At 39.6% G+C, this 23,821-nt stretch overlaps 2 protein-coding genes across 2 annotated transcripts in view; both read left to right on the forward strand.

The window, feature by feature from the left end:
• The first annotated feature begins 110 nt into the window (after positions 1-110).
• On the forward strand, positions 111-5,957 carry LOC145459176 (F-box only protein 25-like). The gene is made up of 9 exons (XM_080337808.1): positions 111-316; positions 387-472; positions 540-604; positions 2,525-2,711; positions 2,834-3,003; positions 3,836-4,012; positions 4,847-4,959; positions 5,156-5,228; positions 5,305-5,957. Exons 1-9 carry the CDS (start codon positions 210-212, stop codon positions 5,401-5,403), a joined length of 1,077 nt encoding a protein of 358 aa, XP_080193934.1. The 5' UTR covers positions 111-209; the 3' UTR covers positions 5,404-5,957.
• Positions 5,958-14,926: 8,969 nt separating this feature from the next.
• The window catches only part of LOC145458963 (WD repeat and FYVE domain-containing protein 3-like), a 60,818-nt gene continuing 51,923 nt past the window's right edge, over positions 14,927-23,821 (forward strand). The window contains exons 1-8 of the mRNA XM_080337476.1: positions 14,927-15,248; positions 15,311-15,460; positions 15,895-15,963; positions 16,027-16,191; positions 17,871-18,182; positions 18,962-19,154; positions 21,474-21,717; positions 23,112-23,281. Of these exons, the coding sequence (XP_080193602.1) occupies positions 15,207-15,248; positions 15,311-15,460; positions 15,895-15,963; positions 16,027-16,191; positions 17,871-18,182; positions 18,962-19,154; positions 21,474-21,717; positions 23,112-23,281 (1,345 nt within the window). The 5' untranslated portion in view covers positions 14,927-15,206. The remainder of the gene's footprint in view (positions 15,249-15,310; positions 15,461-15,894; positions 15,964-16,026; positions 16,192-17,870; positions 18,183-18,961; positions 19,155-21,473; positions 21,718-23,111; positions 23,282-23,821) is intronic.

Consider the following 23,821-nt stretch of genomic DNA (forward strand, 5'->3'; position numbering starts at 1 on the left):
CGAAGAAACTTAGTCACGCCTATCATGATATGATTGGTTCAAATTATCATATACATACCCGCCTCCATGCGCTGATTGGTCCGAGTTCTGTCACACGTGAACTATTTTAGTTTGACAACAAAGAAAACCCTTGCAGATCGCTAGCAACTTTCCATCGTGAAAGTGACATTTCTTTTGATATAAGTTATCCTGTTCGGCAATCTTATATTATGCTATTTCGCACCGCGGCGAATCCGGGAAAGCGTTGGATCAAAGGCACGCAAGGTTGGGAAGAATACTCAGTGCAATCAGAAGTCATTGCCGAGTCCATGCATATGTAAGCGTATTATGATTCTTATTTGAATCGTTTGCGGGGACCAAAAGTATTATTCATATTATTCATGCAGAAACAATGTAAAGAAAGTCATTGAGATGTTTTTGAAGAGAAAACAGGAAAAACGTTATAAGCACGACTGCTTATCCACTGCACCAGGTTTTATATTGGAGAGTAACATTTATATTTCAAGTGAAATCTTAATGCATTTATAAATTCCTTACAGTTTCAAAATGCAGTGCGAAGGAGTGTGTATCATGGATACAGATATCCTCACACGGAAGTAAAGAGGTATGAACAATGAACATGTTTATTTGTAGTCCGATTGGAATCCCATAATATTACAATTCACTGTGATATACTGTTTGTGCAAATGTCAATCGATCAATCAATCAATCATGTTTATTAATATTTTCATCGTTTCAAAACATCACAAGACTGCGATACAATGAAAAGATAGGAAGCTGTCGAAACAACTTGGAGTAGCCATTAAGATCAGACACCCACCTTAGCCTATGCGAAGCAAATAAGAGGCATGCACATTGAATGAAAAGTGTAATGCAGAGAATATAAGACGCAAGCGACAAAATGAGGTGGCTTGTGACGGAGGGCGAGGTCGATGTTAGGTCGTGGTCCGGTAATCCGGGAGACTGGCTAGTATTGATTTAGAAGAAATTGCTTGTATTTCGACTTGAATGCGGACATGCTCGAAGACTGTCGGATAGCCGGCGATATGCTGTTTCACAATTGGGGTCCGGCATACTTGATAGAGCAATGCGTTTTCTTGTATTCAGTCCTGATCATATGGTACTTGTTGTTTGTTGACGCGCATGTGCTGTATTTGTGCGCTTTTGACTCCGAGGTGAAGTAGTCGTTGAAATTTGAGGGACATTGACCGCAATGGAACTGATACATAAACTTGGCTATTTTTAGCTTCCTCCCTGATTAGAATCGCTGGCCTTTTTGCCTGATATATCAGGTGAGCAGCGATGATTTTCCAAGTTAAAGTAATTTAATAAAAAATAATTAAAAAATAAAACGTAGTGTGAGCACAGGACATCGATTCCCCTCATATCTTTCAAGTTTAGAACACCAAATCTTTTGAGAAGCGATTTATCAGTTGCACATCCAGGCCCCCGTGGGGCTTTGGCAATGATACGGATGACCCGATGTTGAAGTTTTTGCAGTGGGTCAATTGTATTCTTGCAGGCAGCACCCCAACAAAGACTTCCGTATTGTAACTTTGATAGGAATAGAGTGTTGAAGAGTATCAACAGCACGCTGACTGGCAGAGTGTAGCTAAGGCGGTAAAATAGACCACATACCTTCGACAGTTGTGGTTTGAGTGATTGTATGTGACTCTTCCAGGACATGTCCGAATCCAGTAAAACACCAAGGTATTTGACATTTTTAGTGTTGGAAATTGGTTGGCCAGCGATGTCAACGGTTAGGTTATCGCAGGAGTTCACGACCAATAATTGGGATTTCGCAGCGTTAATCCGAAGGCTATTATGGGACGTCCACTCATACACTTTGGGCATGTGATCACGGGTGACGGCATTCAAGCTTGCGGTAGTAGGTGCGTGAGATAGGAGGTGAGTATCGTCAGCGAAGAGTGTGGCATTCAATGATGTCAATCTATACTTCCAAACCATCATTATCAACCTGTATAGAATCGGTCTCCTGTGCTCACACTATGTTTTATTTTTCAATTATTTTTTATTAAATCACTTTAACTTGGTAAATCATCGCTGCTCACATGTTATATTAGGTAAAACGTACCGAGATTCCAGTAGGGATTATCGATGATGTAATATTGTATAAATTCTTCTGTACAAATAATTGCTAAATTCCACAAGAAAACAACCAGGGAAAGATTTATGAATTATTTTATTGATTTTTATTGCAGAAATTAAACGGCTAAACAACTCCCTTTATTTGAATATTTAAGTAATTAATGGATATTATCTGTCATCACAAAGGAAAGTGCACAGTCTGCCATGTGTATAGATTTAACCCAATATGGAATCGGTGTCTCGTGCACACCAGAGATTCTACTGACTACGCACAGGTGTGACGCTGAGAAGTGTCTTGGCACACCAAATATATTACGCTAAACGTACCAGGATTCCAACCCGGGATTTAACCATAATTCATTGACGCTCCATCTACTGGAACTGAATTTCACATTTTGTTTAATCGTTTCTTTAGTGTCACGGCTACTCAACCCTCGGTGAGTTTTTGAGACGCGTGCACATCACCAATTCCGTGTGGCAAGAAGGCAGATTTCATTACGTAATGTGCCTGATTGAGCTGGTTGTCGGCGAAAAGTTTTATAGTCTCAGTGGGACCGCACGCAAAAACCTTTTCAACATTATTGGCACTCTAGTGGACAGAGGTAAGATTACTAGGTTGAATTAATGAAGGTCTGCATTGCAATAGCAGTATGAATGGAAGTATGGAAGTATGAAAATTATAAAGGTATGGATTTTTAATGTAATATTGGATTGTATCCTTTAGTTTTAGATACAAAAGAGAGTATTCGGCAAATGAAGAAAATCGTCTACAGTGTTATGAAGTTGATGTTTATGTACAAAGTATCGTACATCGGTTCCAATCAAATTTGGTATGAAGAAATTGAAGTTGTGAGAACATGGATAAGAAAGTTGAAGCTTCTCAAGATTATTCCGGTAATATGTTTAAATCCCTTGACTTGTCAGCCAAAAATATTCCGGTTTATGTCAATATCAATATACTATTCAGTTAAAAAAACGTTCTGAAATTCGAGCACCATTGGACCATGTCATGAAAATATATTCATTGAAGTTTACATTTGAAAGTTGAATAGTATATTCATATTGAATTGAACCCGAATATTTTCGGCTGACACTCGTCAGGGGTAATCATCGGCAACTAGTAGAGAATTCAAAAGCACATTGTATATCAACAATCGTATCACAAAATATGATATCACCAGCATGAAATTTTGAATACCAGAGCGCTCAATATACTATTTTTAGATGTCTCGCTTCGTTGGGAGGGGCCGTTCACACTTTCATTTGTGTGTCTTCGAGTCGACTTTTATCAAAATACACCAGTCGAGGCTGTTCGGCAAGTGTCAGCCGAAAATATTCGGGTTCATTTCAATATGAACATACTATTCAATTGTATACTGAAGTCCTGTACCTCCAAGAAGCTCTTCATTTGAAAAGTTCTGAAATTCGAGCATCATGGGACCATGTCATGAAAATATATTTATTGTAGTTTGCAATTGAGAAGTAATTTGCATGTGGTAATGCTGTGGTTCATTTGGAAATGAAAAAAACGAAGATGTGCAGTAATTCAAATCATTCACAGGAAGCAAAATGCTACATTCTAAATTCGGTAGCCTATCCTGGATCAGGTCCTGATCTCTATAAAACCTGGTATTAAACTCTAATATGAGATCTCAGACTAATCTTTATCCTGTAAATATGTAATGCGCTGTACTCAGCTAACGTAAGATGTCTGTAATTATTTCAGAGAGTTGACTTGAGCATAACGTTGACCGACATGCCGATTGAAGTGCAGAGAATTATCGTGCAGAGTCTCAATGATCATCGCGACCTCGAAAGCATGAGCCATGTCAACAAAATCTTCAAGGAACTGTGTAACGAGCCGGACGTTTGGAGAAATATGTGCCTACATCACTTTACAGAGGTTTGTTGCAATAGTTCTGAAATTGTATGAATAGAGCTGGTTGCTCCAGTGGGCCTACTGTAAATACAATTCCTTATTAAAACGAGGTAGTTTCTTATGAGATCAAGGCTTATCTCTAGATGTTTGTTATGAAAGCATTTCTAAAATAGACCTATTTGACTGAAGTTGTGTAGGAACAGCGATTGCAAATCTGTTCAAGTCAAAACTTACCAATCTTTTATCACATTTTCTTGACTGACTTATTCTAGAGACAAACCAACGGAGTGCAATGGTGGAATGAATACAGATTCAGTTCGATTTATTAACAATTTTTATCAATTGAAAAACCACAAGATTGCGATAGAATTGAAAAGACAGGAAGGCGTCAAAACGACTTGGAGTAGTACTTGAAATCAGACCAGATCAGTACCACTTGAAATCAGACACCCACCTGGGCCTAGGCGATGTAAAGAGGCATGCACACTGAATGAAAAGTAAAAGAATGTAATATAAAAATAAGCGACAAAATGAGGTGGCAAATGAAGGCGAGAATGTAATGTTAGCTCGTGGCCCCTGGTAATCTTGAGGGCTGACTAGCAGTATTGTTGTGGCTTTCTGGGTGTAAAGATGATGGGTCATCTCATTGTATTTAAACATTAAAAACTTGACAAAACTGCAGAGGAAAATTGTCACCCATGCTGATGTAATTCGAAGATTGTAGAAGTGAATTGTAAAAAATGCATTACTTACATGGGATATTTTAGGTATCAGGGTATCTTTAGTGGTCTACGCTATGCGAAGAGTTTGTTTGAAATCCGTTACCGTGGTGGTTCATGTTGAATCCTTTGTTGTTAGCAACAATTGGCCGAATGTGAAGAGGTTCTTGAACGGCGGAGGCGGAAGAGCTTGCTATCTGGAAGCAGTATTCATGACGTCACATGGAAAGTTAAATATCATTTCATGCTGAGGTTAGAGGACTGTTAGAGGACTGAAATATTTCTTGAACTTTTGGTCGTGGGAATGCAAACGTGCTGAGTAAATGGGTGATTGGTACTTGAATTATTATCATTATTGATGCTTCTGGCAATTTCGTATGTGTTGCCTGGGTTCTAACACATCTATATCTATATATGTACTATTATTTTATAATCTTTTTTCTTCAAGGAGATACGAATTGAAGGAAGAATTCGCAGACCCTCTCATGCTTTGTCGGAAATGTCGCATATTGTTTTGGCAGGTCAGTAGCTCATTACTCAGTTTCAAAGCCATTTTGATATCGGAACAAGAACAACCATCCATAATCCTGCTTACAGGACTCGGGACACCCATGCGTGTCTGAAAATATGACGTCACTGTACGAAAAGATTCCCCCAAGGAAGTTGGTCTCGCTGTTTCAACTGCCTAATATCTAAGCACATATATTATATTGCACTTTCCTTTTTTAAAATTGTTATTTAATATGTTTTACTTGATTTTTCGCTGCTTAAGAGACTGCCTTCCTTGAATATGCCACCCACATTGGCGTTGATCAGAACTTAGCTTGATAATGCAATGATGTAGTTGGATCATGAATCCTAAATTACATTGTCTGATATATTATGGTACAGCTGTGAGCGATTTCACCCGCATTTCTAATATTGATGTTGATTTGTACTCAAATGTATGACATACTATGACAACATGCTTATGCGCTTTTCAAGGTATGCGTGGCTGGGATTAAATTCCCTGATTAATGGCACCTTAATCATATGGGGAAGTTATTTGAGCTGTTGGCACTGTTTTTAAGGTTATTGATAACTGTGATTTCTCATAAGATAGTTCTGTGAACACTGAAGTTGATTGCTGTGTTAGATCTGATCTGAAAATTACTGGTCACTGTAAAATATTTCATTGCACTTTGTAAATAATCATGTTATCGAGTTTATCTTTACGTGTTTGGAGTTTTAATAAATTTTATGCATGCGAAGTTGTTCCGGTAGGCTACCGTTGTGAATTCCTTTGGCTATCAAATCGTGAGAGCCCGGCTAGCGTCTCGGGGATTACAGGTCTCCGACTCCGATATTTCAGGAGTATATTTGGGCTCATCCTCCCATGGGTCTCTGTTCCTACGGCGTCTCAGCAAAAATGCTCAGAAGCCAGTGAAGGGCATGTACAAAGAAGAAAGGCGTACAACAGAAATGATAACCAAACAACCAATATCAATATCGTCGAGTTATATTTTCATCTGAACAAGACACACACACAGTGTACACTGTACAATCAGTGTTGGGATCAAGTCAGTACCTTCGAGTCATTTCGAGTCACTGCACATTTTGACTCGAGTCAAGTCAATCAATTTTCGAAAGTGACTTGAGTCAAGTCAAGTCACCCGATTTTTGGAGGTGACTCGAGTCAAGTCAAGTTGCCTTTTCGAAGTATGGGGCATGATTACGTCATTGCATTGATTTAGCTGTCTGAAATGCAGATTGAGTTGTCATTGATTCTGAACCGATGAACGAATGAAGAGTTAAATATACACGCTGTATCGCTCACATATATGTAGAACTGTTAAACTACGTGGGTAATTGCATAGCCTCAGTGTATAGTTCGCAGCAGAATAGAGAATAGAGAAACGAATTGATAAGATGCAATACATTACCCACTTTCAAATTGATTTGATACAATTCGAGCCTGCGCCAATGATTGAGAACTATATAAACTATATTCGAATTCAATATCAATAAAACAAGAGGCTTGGTTAAGGTAAGAACAGAAATAGACATTTTGCTGTTAAATTATTTTACCATAAGTTTACGACAACGTAAGCTGTAAGCTTCGATAACTTCGTTTGCGGTCAATATATTTGTGAGAGAACAATGGTGGCTCATTTAATCATTGAATTATTGAATGATTGCTCACTCCCACGGGTTACGCCAGCGTTTCGCGAACAATTCGACCATATGCAAGAAACAGTGATTTTTATAGACACCGATTACTTGATGACTTGAAATTGACTCGTGAATTTTGCTCCGAGTCACGAGTCAATCCACATTTCTGATACGCCGAGTCAAGTCAAGTCAAGTCATTTTAGCAAAGTGACTCGAGTCAAGTCAAGTCATACGAAAAGGTGACTCGAGTCTAACTCGAGTCAAGTCATGACTCGAGTCATCCCAACACTGTGTACAATGCGACGCAATGAACAGATAAGAGGATGCCGAACGACGCGCAGTTGCGCTCTTTAGACTGACGTCTACCTCGGCCCAGAGTGGCCGATCAGGGACGAAATAGCACTTCGTCAGCCCCCCCCCCCAAAAAAAAAAAGAAAAAACGTTGGCCTTGGGCCCTCCATATGATGATAAACCGAACTTCTGGGGGGCGTTAGCTGAATCAACGTTTCTCGCGTGCTCGCGCTACGCGCGAAAAAATTCTATAGTTCATGATTGAATCGGTCAATATGATCGGGAATTGCATACATATTGCTATCAATTTTTATCCTCTCTCTGCTCACGTAATCAGATTTAGGCTACAGGTAGAGCTGAGTGAGGTGTGTTTGAAAGGGAAGGACCCCTCAATAATAATTAAACATCTTATTCGGGCGTATACCCGTTGGCAGGAACGAAACAGCACTTCGTCAGGCCCCCAAAAAACACTTGGGTCTTGGGCTTCCATTGGGTGATAAACCTACCCCCAATCACGTTGTTCGCTTTTGCCATGGAATTAGCCGTACCGTTTAGAGAGCCGGCGCGCCTAAGCGCGAAAATTTTCGATAATTCATGATCAAATCGGTCAATAAGATTGGGAATTGCATATATATTGCCAGGGTTGTAATGACTCGAGTCGACTCGAGTCACGATTTTCTGATGACTCGACTTGACTCGAGTCATTTTTTCATAATACGGAAATGACTCGACTCGACTCGAGTCAATCTGTGTATTGACTCGACTTGGACTCGAGTCAATGCGCATGACTCGAACCAAGTCATTGACTCGAGACTCAGACGGCCAAGACCGACATTTCATTGTAATTCCGAAGCCAGCACACTGGTACTGGTAGGCTACTTGAAAATGTGACCAGAAACTGCAAAAAGTGGGGAAAATTGTTATATTATAAATGCGAACCATTCGATATCGCCAAACAGAGTTATACAAAGTGGGTTTACCAAGACTTTAACTGGAAACTGAGCAGTCAACACAATGACTTGGACTCGGACTCGAGTCATACTTCCATGACTCGGACTCGACCCTCTGCTCGGGGACTCGGACTTGACTCGGTGGTGAATTGAAATGACTCGACTTGACTCGAGTCAAAACTATAAAAGTGAGATTGACTTGTGACTCGGGCCTTGTGACTTGGTTACAACCCTGTATATTGCTATCAATTTCGTGTCCTCTCTGCTCACGTAATCAGATTTACCGCTAGAGCTGAGTGAGGTGTTATGGAAACTGTAGGGCCCGTTGGTATGACACCGTAACATAATGTTATTTTGTGACCTCCTGTTTGCTATATCAAAAATATAGAATCGCCCAAACGTAGGCTACTAAACTAAAAGACGCACACCAAATTTTAATTGGTATTTCTTCCCTGCGGGATGGTATTTGTCTTGTGAGATCCAGATTGCCAGGAGAGGAACATTCGCCGCCATTCATTTATGTAGGCGCTTAATTAAACCTATATGTATTTTGTATATATAACGAAGTTTTCGGTGAGCATAAGGGCAGTCCTTTTCGGCCAAGGTTTCCTCGCTGTCGATCGTTATGGCACACTTCTTGGAGTCGCATGTTACATGTCCTAAAACTTTATATGTCTTGGTGCATCGTGGCCCGGTTATGGTCAACGTCGATAAATGCCCATTTCCAGAGGTGGTCAAAGTAGCCAAGAAAGCTACTCAAGTATAAGTAGAAGTAGCGACGAAAAAATCTACTTAAGTACGTGTAGAAATACTTCTTCCATAAGCAACCTAAAAGTACTTGAAGTAGAAGTAGAATTGACTGACTTTAAAACTACTCAAGCATGTAAGTCAGTGATTCCCAAGTGCGGCCCCGAGGGCCGCATGCGGCCCTCAGATAGCCTTCGTGCGGCTCCCAAAATATATTAAGAAATCGATTTATGACAAAAATTTAAATTTATAAAATTCTTTTGCTTGGCTTGGCCTCTGTAGTTTTTAATTATAGAATTACAGGATAGTTGTGAGTATAGATTTCTAACGTTATGTCATTGCTCTTTCAATGCAATGTGCCCTAACTTTCCAGTTGAACGGGCAGTAGCTCTAGATATAAATAGGTATTGATAACTTTCAAAACCGGAGAAAAATCCTGGAAAATGGTAAATTTTTCCCACTTCGTGGTCGCTTGACTATAAGAGAAAAAGAAGCTCAACTGCCGGAAAATACAGTTTTTCTTTCACATTAACAGGTGGTTGACTGAAGAAAAGGTCAACTTTCCGGTCCAGCTCCCGAAATAGTCGCCGTAGCGTTCCCACAGTGCTGATTTAATGTATATCAGTCGAATTTGCCCCTATATGTGACCAAAATCCTCAAAAAAGAGACAAAATCTCAAAAATGAGGGCGTCCTACGAGGACACTTTTAAAAAAATCGAAAAATAGGACAAATCATCTTAAAAGAGGACGTATGGTAACCCGAAGATAACTAGATGTGCAACACGTGACTCGCGGTTGAATACGCCGAAATGCATACTGCTTAGCCAGCTAAAAGCAGCATAATTAGTAGTCCTATAGTCAGGGCCGTAGCTGTCGCACCCCAAACCCCCCAATTGAGGGGGGGAGCTCGAAGGGGGCACACAATTATTTTTTCGTGAGTTAGCATAAATTCTAGAGTATCTATTCAACTTTTTCAAAAATTTTTCGCGCGGTGCGCGATTTCAATTCGCCACATATCTTGATTATTGGGTACTCTTCCCCCAGAAAAAATATGCAAGGATTATAGAAATGGGCATATCAGCGTTTGCCATGACCGCACCAAGACATATAAAGTTTTAGGCCATGTAACATGTGACTCCAAGAAGTGTGTCAGAACGATCGGCAGCGAGAAAGCCTTGGCCGTAAAGGACTGCTTTTATGCTGACCAAAAACTTCGAAATACCAAAAAATTCGCTATATATACAAAATATATATAGGTTTAATTGTCCATATAGGCGCCTAAATGACAGGCGCCGAATGTTCTTGTCTTGGCAATCTGAACCTCACAAGACAAATACCATCCCGCAGGAAAGAAAATTATATGCCAGTGAAGAAATACCAATCTGAAATCGTTTGATCTTTCAGTTTAGTAGGTTTGGGCAATTCTACATCTTTTGATATAGCAGACAGGAGGTCACGAAATAACATCATGTAAAGAAGTCATATCTAGGGGTCCGCCCGCCCGAAGATGTTTAATTTTACGGAGTCTGCAGTTTCAAAGACACTTCTCACTCAGCTCTACCGGTAAATCTGATTACGTGGGCAAAGAGGACAACCATGCAATTCCCGATCTTATTCACTGATTTTATCATGAATTATCGAAATATTCGCGCTTCGCGCTGTCTCACTAAACAGTACAACTTTAATTTCGTGGCAAAAGCGAACAACGTGATGCGGGGTCAGTTTATCACCCTATGGGAGCCTGGGGTCCTGACGAAGTGCTGTTACATTCCTGCCAACGGGTATACCCCGGAGATGTTTAATTACTATTGAGGGGGCCTATACCTTTTCAAACACACCTCACTCAGCTCTACCGGTAAATCAGTTTACGTGAACAGAGACAGGATGAAAATTAATAGCAATACATGCAATTCCTGATCATATTGACCGATTCAGTGATGAAACTAAAGAAATTTCTCGCGCTTCGCGCGTTTAGGTCATGAAAGCTAATTCACTCAACGGACACCCAATGCAGCAGATAAGTAGCGGTAAACAGTGTACACTGTACAGTTTTGAAATCTCGTCAGGGCAATAAAACTACTCCAAAATAGCCACGACGGCTGTTTGGGTCCGTTTCGTAACCGTAGTATTCGTGCGGCCCCGACCGCACTCTGAAATTCTAAATTTGGCCCTCACACCGAAAAAGTTTGGGAACCACTGATGTAAGTAGTTGTGAAAGCGATCGTTCGCTTGGATTGTAAAAAAGGTGCAAATTGAGCTATGCGAAAGGTGTCGAGCTTGATTCATATTGATGCATACCAGGAGGTATTCAATTTTCGACAGCATAAGCAACCGTCAGCATCGTGGGATGAAAATGATATGGATTGATATGGAAATGCGATACTATAATCCTCTGTTTAATCGAACATTACGCTATAGAAAATATCATGGTTTGGCGCATTCCCCCCAATTATAAGGCCCGTAGTTTAGTCGAAGAGCAATGCGGTGAAGTTGTATAGGATACGCTGTGAACACTGTACCACGATTAGTAAAGCGTTATTTAATAAAAAATATGATGGGTCGTAAAAATACCGTATTGTGTAGCTTATTTTCGGAAATTAAAGGCATTACTACACTTGCTTTTATAGCCTAGGCCTACTTAAACATGTCTGTTATCGAGACAAAAGACCTGATATTTATTAGACCTCAGAGTAGCCTATATGATATTGATGGGAATTGAAAGTGAAATATAAATAGTAGGCCTACTTCTAAAAGCGGAATTTGTATTTCATGTCTAAAGACAAAATGTTTCAGATGTGGTATGCTAAAACAGCTATAAAACTAAAAAAAGTCAGAGTTTACTTTTCCAGATTAGGACACGCCATGGACTGCTAGATTACGATATGATAAGTGAATGCTAGATTGTTAAATATCAGTTTCAAGCGTTATGATGAGCCATATATACTGTGGTGAAATATTTCATATGGGCGAAGGGCGACAATGCGGTGTGAACGGAACCACGCCAACCCGCTACCCTAAATTATACACGCCGATACTTTCGTGAAATCATTCTGGATGCTTCGTATCCACTGAAAGCGAAGCACGACGAAAATTCTAGGCTTTAGTCAACTTTTATGAAAATCAAATGTTGATAATCCGTGAAAACAGCCCCGAAATTCCTCATGCTGTCTTCCTGATTGAGAGATTAAACTACTTCTACTTGACAAACTGAAAATAACGAAAAAAATGAGTAAGTAGATCACAAAATTTCACGAAGTAGAAGTAGCGAAAATCATATCTACTTGAGGAAGTACTAGAAGTAGAGGAAAACTACTTGAGCACTTGGATAAAGTATAAGTACTTCATTACTGACCACCTCTGCCCATTTCTATAAATCTTGCGTATTTTTCTTGGGGGAAGAGTAGGCTACCCCAAAATCATTAAGATACTCGGCAACTTTGAAATCGCGCAAAGCGCGCAAATTTTTTGAAAAAGTTGCTAAATTTTCAAAAAATACTCTATAAGTCATGCTAATTCACGAAATAATTTTGGGCCCCCTTCGAGCTCGCCTCCCCCCAATTGGGGGGTTTAGGGTGCGCCAGTTACGGTCCTGTGCCCGATGTCACAGTTCTTTTTCGATTTTTATCGTTAGAAGCCCCGGCCCTTTCTAGTTCTTTCCATCCCTTGTGAGCGCTTTTTTCTCATTCGAACAGTGTTATATCGTACACCAGGACGAGGTGGATGTGTGATTGCGTGACTGTACGTCGTTTCAAAATCCTCCTGTCCGTGTTCATGACTTCGCATTGTGTGTTGTCTATCGCATTTGACGTAAATTGTGTCGTGAGCTCGATGGTTGAGATGATGGAAATATAAAGCTTATGATCATTACGACCTTTCAGTCAGCAATGGTCAATGGGCACTTTGACCATCAGTGTGGTATTGCGTGATTGATTAACTTGGTTCATTACTAATTTACTCATTTGAAAACATCACAATAATGCGATAAAACGAACAGGCTATCGTTGTCGAACCATACTAAATACAGCTTTGTTCAGGGATCCACTGGCACTGAGCTAAGAAATGAACTGCGGGTTGGTCACTGCTCATTTTCTCAAGCTCGTACATTTGGGTTATTGAGCTCATTGGTCGAAAATGCTGAACTCACTTACTCGTGAGTCTGGAAATAAGAGCGACCCGAACGCTACTGAACTGATGAATACTAGGGCTACCATATTTTTGGAATCTGAAAAGAGGACACTTGTTCAAAATTTCCAGACTTACAATACCGGAGTAAAATCCGAAAAAATTGGTAAATTTATGTCGTCTTTCCGACTCGACTCCCAAAATACCCACTTCGTTAAAATGTTCGTCTTTCTGGGTCAACTCCCGCAAAACTCGCCGGGCCGTTACGTGAGTACTGACTACTGATTTCCTAAATCTCAGTCCGATTTCCGGATACATTTAATCAACATTTTCAAAAAAGAGGACATATAGATTCTCAAAAAAAGAGGACATTTGGGCGGCCTCCGAGGACACTTTCATCATAGCCTTTATATGAAAGGACGTAGTTTATTTTTGTCCTTGATGTTTTTTGCGGCATATATACCGACTCATGATACACATACACACGATCTGTCCATACGCATACCACGAGTGCATGATGTGCATATGTCGCTGGACATGGACAAGGAAGTGCAGATATAGCCTTTACGGCTTCTCAAGTCATGCACCACCCCTCCATGCTATCCCAGTAATGCATGAGCGCCAAGCATGGAAGTCATGGATACCAGTGTTACTAATCAGGTCTTTGGTCTGACCCGGCCGGGGATCGAACCCACGACCTACCGACCAAGAAGCCGGACGCTTCACCATTACGCTATCTTGTCGGTATAAAGACTATGCTTTCATAAAAGTAAAAAATGAGGACAAATCCTCTTAAAAGAGGACTATTGGTAACCCTACTGAATACTAACCTCATCCGAATATTAACTCCTTAGTAATTACGTTCTTACTGACGCAGTTCCCTTTGAGGTGAATCCGAGATTAGTAGGCAATAGGGATTTGGACCTGAAATTGACCAAAACAATTTTAGTAATATTCGGATTACCGTCGAACGTTTATTGATCTCGTCAAACATCACAAGATTCTTGTCTTGTCACAGACATGAAACAGCCTAGTGAAATCAATGAATTGAACGAGAACACCAACATCAGATTGATTTTTGTATCCGCTAACAAAGAGCAAGAGAACATCGGGTATACTCGGAGATCGAGTTTCTATGATTGAAATGCGGTTCCACTCCGGTTCTACTCCCGAATCCTATTTCCATTGTATGCGTTGATTGCGTTCGCGAGTGCATTGCAGTGCAGAGTCAAGTGCGATGTTGCAGCTCATCGTATTAGTCACATATTTGCAGGGTTCATACAATTGCTGTTGCCTGCGGTAATAGGGTTTCGCATAGTTTCAGTACATAGTTTACGGATCGATTGATGATGAATACGGATTGTATCCAACTGTAGCCAGTACCCATGGCATCTATAGGGTGAGGCTTGGCTTCTGTTACATCTATGGCCTCCCGCCTATACCTTGTTTATCTCATCTGTACATTATATTCCGCACAGCTGTATTTTTGCTGTATGTATTATGGATTTGCACGTTTGACAAATAGAGACTTCTCTTATATGCATGCTATGCAGCCACCGAGAGTACAGGCCAGGCCTGCAAGTAAATGCATGATTCGGGACTAAAGTAGCTATGAATCGGAACTTCAAAAGCATCATACATATCTACTGTTTGGATATATTTCGTTTTAACATCACTGAGCAGTCTGAGCTGAGAACTGCAGGCAGAGGATAAAATCCTGAACCTGTTAAAGCTAATGCTTTCACTTGAACTGTGTGCTAAAGTGGTTTTGTCAGAATTGTGTAGGTACCCACTATGGTTTCATCCCCATTCATAGAAGCGTAGTCCTTTAATGAATTGAAATTTGTAGCATTTTAAGATTTTTGTAATGTACACACGCCCTTAATTACTGATGGCTGATCTAATTTTAAATGCGGACTTCCACGCGCCGTGGTTAGGTGGAGACAGCACTATCTGTGTGATTGCCTGTATGGAGTGTCTGACTCTAAAATTCATGATCTTTTTGCTTTACATTTCATTTATGAGAATATTTTCTTTGATAATTTATGTTTTCAGAATTTTTACCTCGTAAGTTTTTCATTAGTTTTCTACTTGATTAATGGACCTTTCAAAGGCAATAACATAAGATTTTTGCTGGACTGTACAGCTGATATCGGGTGTCATATCTGCTTGGATCCCAACATACATTGGAATGTTATAACATTTATGTCAATATCTGAGTGAAAATTTGGCAACGCAATGGATTTTATGCGAAAATTAGTTCGCGGTAGCACATTGAGTGTGAGTATGCCTGCTTTGTGTGCCTTATTTGAGGAAAAACTTGCTGACAATGTGTTTTACAGTCGTCTCCGGCAATGCCGTCTAGTCACGACAACACTTTTCAACTTCTGACTTTGCGGCGTAAATTTCTGGAGATCAGCCATTCTCAAAGGCCTAACACATCTAAAGAAGTGGAGGAAAAATTATACTCCATGCTTACACTGTTTCATGAGGTAAAGATCTACAGAGCATATATCTCTTGCTCTATTTTGCCTAGCAGAAAAATGGTAACGTATGTAATGTTGCTGGTTGTGGTATTTTCCGTCCTAACTTGACAATGACTCTGACGCCTACCTTTGGTTTGTGACATGGTTTTATTCGAGATATTAAGAATTCTTGATGTTTATAACAAAATTTAATGACCAAATGGGCGATATGATGATATTAGTATAAAAATTGTGTATATAAGCGGTGCATAAATGATTCTAAAACAAATTTGGTACCGTATCAGCTGGAAACATGAATGCAGCACTAGTTCCTATGCCAATTCCTGCATCATATGACTTTACTGCATGAATTATTTCTCAAACACTGCTGACAATCAGCTTTCATATACGGGAGCAAGCACATTAATGTAGTCTTGATACCAATTTTGCTTCAATTTCAGGTGTTCATTAATGCACCGCCGCAAAGCATGCGCGAAAAGTTTGGGGATGTAGTTCCTTTCGCAAATCAGGTATGAAATTTGACTGAAGTTATCTGTGGTAAATTCTATAACTTGTAACTATCCAATGTTTAGGTTTCTAAACTGATGGTAACGGAAATTCGACGAAGAGCTTCGGACAAGTCTACGGAAGAGGCTAGTTTGGCTATCACGGAATTTCTACTTGTGCATGACTCAGAAGAATCCAGTAGAGGCTGGATTCTATTGAATTCACTATGTCTTTTATCAACAGGCAGTCAGGTTAGAAAATTTCAAGCACCTTTAATGATCGCTTACAATGTACATTTAGGTAAAACTCCATGTATAAAACGAGAATACTGTACTGTGTTGGTAGGAAACCTAAGCAAAAATGCCAGGCAATAAATGTTTGTTGTGTAAAATGGTATCATATTATCTTGAGAGCCGTCAATAGCAATCCTACAGTGTATGTGTGTTTAGTATGCAGAACGTGAGAAAATGAATGAAGATTAGTACTTTTGCGATGACCAGGCAGCATTCATAAGAAATAGACCCATTCGTGATAATTGATTGTTGGTCATTGGAGTGTCATTTTTAGCCTATCCTAATCCTTGATCAATCCCTTACACTTATTGACGTGCGTGTGTAGGTCCATGATAGTATCATATCTAAACCGCATCCAGACTTTATAACATTTTGTTGAAAAATAGTATTGGTATGGATTAAATCGATTACATGGTTGATTAGATGGAAAAATAATATATTAGGCCTCTGTTACAATGTTAAAGGGAAGCAGTTTGAAATAGTTCAGCATTGAAGTTGTCACTGTGATATTATTCTTGGTGGTCAAGTTTTACTAGTATTTCTCTGGTTTCTGATAATGGGACCATCAGAAGGTGATATACGTAGCAACGCTAAAGAGAAACACCTAGGACAACATCTAATTTCACACTATTTTCGGAATATAGATATGTGTAGGCCTACCTAGCATGTCGAAAGCAATGCCAATTTTTTGTTGTTATGGTGCTTCGAGTTATCACTTTTCTATTATCTAATTAACAGAAGATTGAAAACATTAGCTTCAAATATGGATCATATACTACCATGTCGTCTTATAATGTCCATCAAACTATGTTAAATGTGTTCGCATAATGATAGAAATCAAATGGCTTGTTGCTCAAAATATTTCTTCCATTCGTTCGATTGCACTATTGAGCAGCGAGATCTATGACTTCAATGTCCATCCATTATTTATATTGAACCAGTTGGTTGTTTTTAGCATCCTAAAGGCAACCAGCTCGTGTTGCTCGAATGATCTCAATGTCAAAATGATAGTGGTCTGTTGCGTCTGACACTACATCACTCTCTAAGTCGAAATAACTCAAGTCACCGTGTTGAGAGTGACTCGCAGATAGGATACACTTCATCTGTCAAAACTTGCTACTTGCTAGACTATAAAGTTTATACTGTTCATGTACAAGTTACTTTCATCTCAGTCAGACCATTGGTATTGCATCTTTGTCAAAAATATACTGAGCCTATGGAGTGGGCCAATGAAATTAAATTTATTTCAAGTGAAGATCTGTTTTTACAAGCATTCATGGTCCACTGAGCCTTTATTCAATACAGTGGCTTACAGTGTCCTATGCATTGGTATAGAAATAGGTCAATAAAGCCATAGGCCTGTATACTGTAAATCCCCCATAAAAAAATCCACCTCCAAGCAATATCAAGATACGCGCCATAACTATTATGCAGTGCACTAACTAACAACACCCACAAGCTGTTGATTGCATTCACAATGCTGCATATTTATCAGAGAACGTCATGCATATATTGAAAATGGCTGTAACACAGTTAAGAATCTAAATACCGTGTTTTGTTTTATGAATATGGAACAAATCTATTTGTATTTGCAGTTTTCAATCAGCTTTAATTTTCTCTATTACATTCTTTTGTAGAGTATTGTGGACTGTATGACTGCCACACACCTCCCGTCAACCCTGGTAAGGTGCTTGTATCTCTTCTTTGACCTGCCTGCCGTGGCGGATGCCGGGGGAGAAGATGTGACGCGTCCCACAATTCCCAAGCCGCCCGCTAAAGATACCGTTTCGCCACCTTCCTCACCTGCCGCTAGTGACCAAGGGGTGAAGTCTAGGTCTGCCACGCAACGACCCGTCAGTGACAAGAAGATTGAGAAGGGAAGTTTGATCGATTTAGCAAACGCGAGTGACTTGGAGAAACGCAGACAGCTTCATAAAATTTTTGTACGGGTATGTATTTTTAAGCGTTTTGTCGCTTGTTTTTCTGGCAAGGAGTTTCCGCCCCCCATCGAACAGTTGTGATATGACCGTTAAAATCAGTACTGAAAAGAGCACAGATTCACAAGAGTAGGCCCGCAGCTATTTTGTTTCTTATGATCTATCACACAGGAGTATCAGATATTGTATAAAGCCAATGATTATTCCATAAGTAGCTAAAATCACTAGGAGGCTTACAATATGTGTGTGAGTGTAACAGCCCACTCTGTTTTGCTTTTCATATTTAATGTAGGTAGTTACTAATTTGATCAAATGTTCGTAAGCCAAGCTCCAAGCTATCTGTGAAACACGAGACCCGACCATTTTTCTGCATTGCAGACATGCTATCATTTCACATGCAGCCTAACGTAAACACTTGGATGTAAGGCGCGCGAATAACATGTCGGCAAATTTTGTACACCACACTTGAAAAATTTGCGCTAATCCAATGACACTAAACGTAAGGATATGTGCAGTGAATAGAAAAAATGATAGTTTGAAAAAATGGAAATCATTGCACAATATAAACGCATCTGTTCCAGAGATGTTAACTTGACAAAGATGTGTTAGATACATGAACAACTTGGCATGTTTATCTGCATGCAAGTAACATCTATTGTGCTACATTTCAGCTGATGCCAATCACACTGCTACTAGGTTGATTTGAACCCAACTATTTGTTATTCTTCAATCTGTGTCACCATGTAGCCTGCACTGCGTGGATATGATGAATCATAGATTTTGATTTGCAGACGTTAGTACGACTATGCAAGCACATGTCTCCATCTGAAGAATTGTCGCAGCGAGATGACTTAAACCTGTTATTTTCCGCTGTCACTTCTTGGTGTCCGTCCCATAACGTGTCATGGCGGCAAGCGGCCGTCGAAGTACTCGGTGTCATTTCGAGGCACGGACTGAGCCACAATGTTGTGGAATATATACGAAGTGGGTATATTAAGTTAATATTTTATTTTCATGACAAATCTGATGTGTTGCTGGTCTTTTAAAATTGTGCGTGTCGTAATCACATTCTCTCCGCATTATGTAAAGAAAAATAGGCTGATCTGAAAAAATTATAACCCCCATTAACGTATTACCTGTCATTGCAGGCTTTATCAAGAGAGCCAACTGAGTTGTTGTCTATTGCTGATGTACCTTAGGTCCATAGTTTTCTTGAGCAAATTGTTTGTGCCTCACAATTTCCAATATTTGCCGTAGCGATATTCCTGTTTATTACGGATCAGTCATGTTAGTCAGCCAAGAGCGAATAGTTTTGTCATTTGTCTTGTATCACGCTAAAAAGATTTATATAATATAATACGTTGTTATCATTTTCAAAGAATCGCACATTGCAAACTAAGTCCAACAATTGCAAGGCGTTAATGTTACTTGTATTAGTAATGGCGGATGAACTTGATGTGACTCAGCTTTTACTGCTCTCTTGAGTGTCTTTAAATTCCAATTTTAGTATAACAAAGTCCAATTTACTTCTTTGCTGGTAGTGGCCTCGCATGGCGAGACACTAAACAGCCATTATAGAGTGACGTTGTGATTCTAATTCTTCAAACCTTGTGGACGTGTGTTTGATTCCTCTGCTGTTATAAACGTTGGGCCCGTTGGATTTAGTTCAGTTAATGTCATAGAGCGTATTCTGATAAAATGTAAGTGCTTTTTAGGATGGTTCTGGCATTATGTTATCTTGAATTCTTTTGCTGTTGTGTTTTGTTCCAACTACCTCTGTAGAAGCAGCTCATTCGTGGTTACATGCTGATATTTTGCATAGGAGTGAATTCTTTCCTTGAAAATGTTTGCAATTTTCCAATGTCCATTTTTATCACGATTCTCTAAAACATTTTTTAAACCCCTTCCATGGCTGTAAACTTCATTGTGATTCGTCTCAACAAACTACTTGACATGTTGTGGAAAAACGATATCAGGCAAGAGTGTCATCTTTAATTGTGTTTTACGGTGTAATTGAACTGTTGTCTGACTTGTTTTTGAGGCTCTACTCTGGATTATCTACTTGAATAGGGTTTGCTAAATGACTAATTTGCCAGTTGTATGATAACGTAATGGTAACTTGTGCTTATGTGTGTTGTAAAAATTCAGTTTGAGCTATATATTTTAGTGCTGTGGTCAGTTTCCTGTTATTTGTATCTTCTCGATAAACCTTGGTTTCCTTTTTATATGATCGAATCGGCTGCGTTATTAGTTTCGCACATTGGACCCAGTTTCCGTCAGTCACCAATATGTCGCATACAGTTCCATAGGCCTATACTCGATTTCAGATTCAATTCAGATTTTTCCATTTCTGTTGTAGGCCTTCATTTCGTTGTGTTCAGCAGTAGCACGAGATATGAGGATCATCACATAATCTGATTTGTAGCACAATACCATTCCCACCGGCAGTCATTATAGGCAATACTTCTACTGCATAAGGCTCGAGGGTTGATTAATATTAATACGCGTGAAGCAATTCTTGCATTGCTATCAAAGCAAAATCTTTTGATAAACAGTTTCACATTTTACATTCCTTGTTTCTTCATCTGCGATTGACTGATGTTCAAAGTATCTGCATGATAACTGATAAACAGTAAAGTTAGTTGCCAATCGGACAATTTTTAAATACGTAAACTGCCATAATATAGGAATAATAGGATAGTTTTGCGGTTTAGTAAACAAATCTGATAAAAATTAAGGGTAATTTAGAGTTTTAAAAGAAATTTTCACATTTTTCACACATTTTCAGGTGCCTGCAATAATGAATGTATAATATATTGATACAGAAATAAAACCAAATATTTTCGGCTACACTTGTCACCGTTAACAGCAACTTGTATAGATTTATATAGAACATTGTATATCAATTGACTGACCCTGACTCCTTGGGGAGTGTCCGCCCAAAATATTCTGGTTGATTGTTGTTATATAATGTTATTTCTAATTCTCTACTAGTTGCTGACCTGACGAGTGTTGACTGTAAACAATCTGGTTTGTTTGAATATTAATACATTATTTTATTGTATATTGAAGTTCTCTACCTCTCACAGTCTCTTCAATTAATTAATTAAATTATGTCTAGGATGAGAGTGAGTATCCAGGCCATTGGGTATCATACTTGTGTGTACTCTACCTATATTCATAAAAACCCGGATGTGCCACTTCACTGTAATCTAAGATAAATTCTGTGGTCAAGTTCGGTGCCTCACCCATCGCATGTTTCCTACTGTGCTGTGCAATGACACCAACATTTCATCATTGCAGACAAGAAGTGCATAGCAGGTGCCGTCGACAATCTTCGGCGGTCCATGCTCAGCTCCATGAATACTCTCGTCGGAGAGCCTCTGACAACGGGAAATCCCGACAGCGAAATGAGCGAATTGGAACTCGTCCAAGGCTTGGTGTGTATTGTGAGATTCATTCGCGACACGGCCGAAGTGACTCAGATGATACTGGACGATTTCAAACAATGCAACGGTTATGGATTTCTTATTGAATTTCTCTTGAGGTAATGTACCGTGTGGTATGCATCAGTTTCATACCGACTGCTATCTGCATTATTGACGTTATGCATCGTTATTTTGAGTATGATGATGTAACCTTGTGGCCTGATCAAGTCCTGTAAAAAACCACAAAATTGATTTTGATTGTTCGGTTTCTTTTGTGGCAACTGCGACTTAACTGTTTGCTAGGCTCTCCGCCAAATGTCATTATGTTGTATTGTGGAAATCCAATTTAATTTATTTAAAAAGCTTGGATTTCATATATAGCAGGTCTTAAATGAGTGATGGCTACCTTTAAAAAACAATATGGTGCACCACCATGCCGTGGCTTTGCGCGTTACAGCACCTTAACGGGGCAGATGAAAACACAATCATCATTCATTTGCGGTTAATAAGGCTAAATAACTGAAATAGGACGTAGCATATTTTTGTCCTTGAGGTTTTTGCGACATTTACATCGACTCATGATATACATACACACGATATCTGCTTATGCAAATCATAAGTGCATGATGTGCACAAGGAAGGAAAAGTAAGATGCAGATATCGCCTTGTAAGGTTTTCCAAGTCTTGCATTGTACTGAATGTACTCCAGTATTGCTGAGCCATGGACACCGGTGTTACTAATCAGGTCTTTGGTCTGACCCGGCCGGGGATGGAACCCACGAGCTACCGATCAAGAAGCTGGACACTTCACCATTACGCTATCTTGTCGGCCAAGCTTGGCATGGCTCTGTATTACACAGCAGATGAATATATTTATACATACTTGGAGGTGATCAGTAACTTCCTCTTAAGGGGGGATACTCAATATGTTTTGCCCACTTGTACTGTTTGCTCAGTTCGTTTTGTTTTGAGAATACTTACACTTCTACTCAGCAGTTTTTCCATCAAAACTACTTACTTTTTGTACCCTGCAATTTAGAGAGTGACCAACTTAACTCGGCAAAATCTACTTTTGGAAACTACTTGAGTAGGCTACTTTCTAGATCTTCGTGCTCCACTTTCGCTGCTATTAGTTTTGACGTGTCTTTTTCTACTTCTACTTGTAATTGAGTAGAAATTGAAGACGTGACTGCTACTTTACTTCAGTAGCAACACTGGCTATTTTTACCACCTCTGTTGGATTATCGAATCAGACCTTTAATGCATCGATAAGATTCCACTGCCTTTCCTGTAGCTATAAGCTCGACTGTGTTGTGCCGTGTCGTGATCTCGTACAGATAGATTGGTTTTGAAATTCTCAATCACGGCAACTGTATGTAGGCTTTGATGACATGTTGAAACATGAGCTTACTCGGTGACTTAGCGTTATTTTGTGCCATTTTCCACCTCATAAGCTTAGGTATGAGTCTAGTCATGACGCGATTTCCTGTTACAATCCCGCACCTATTTCCAGGCTAGAGCTGCTGGCCGAGGGCAGCGTTGTGCACCATGAAGCGACCAGGAGCATTGTCAGCAACTTGGAGATTTTGGCGACGTCGGGCTTTCTAGAACTGCCAGCCAGATCCGCGATACAAGCGTCACCGTTTCAAACTGAGTTTCGCGTGCCAAAGCCGATAGGGAAAGGTAGGGTTCAGATTTAAGAGTGTTTTGATATAGGAGTTTGTCATTGAGAGCTTGTCTGCTATTACTGGAGTTTAACGTTCAACTTTCATGTAGTTTTTCACCTCGAATCATTACTTTCAGTCATCAGTTTATAATTAGTCTTTATCTTCCTGATGGGCAGACTGGGACAACTAAAAAATTTTCAGCCTTTCTAAATTAAATTAGAATTATATTTGTATAGTTTTTTCCAATATACAGTAGCTAGAATTGTCTGGTTGTCCAAGTCTGCCGATGGGTGTGTGGATGTCGTTACAGTTTATGGTTAATGGAACCCTAAAAATGATTTATGCTTGCAACATGTGTAATTGCTAACTAAAAGGTAGTCGTGTGTTTCTGATGACTGTAAATAAATGATTGGTACCTCTCAGATTTTGTGAATATTCGTCATAGGTTATACCATATAGTGTTAGTGTGGTTTGTAACATAGTCTGTGATAATCTGTTAATTATAGACCGCAGTATTGACCAACTGTATAATCGACAGCATTTGTAGCTGAACGTG

Source organism: Botryllus schlosseri, chromosome 16, assembly GCF_051294905.1.
Source record: "Botryllus schlosseri isolate E-star chromosome 16, Bs_hap1, whole genome shotgun sequence".
In the NCBI taxonomy this organism is placed as follows: Eukaryota; Metazoa; Chordata; class Ascidiacea; order Stolidobranchia; family Styelidae; genus Botryllus; species Botryllus schlosseri.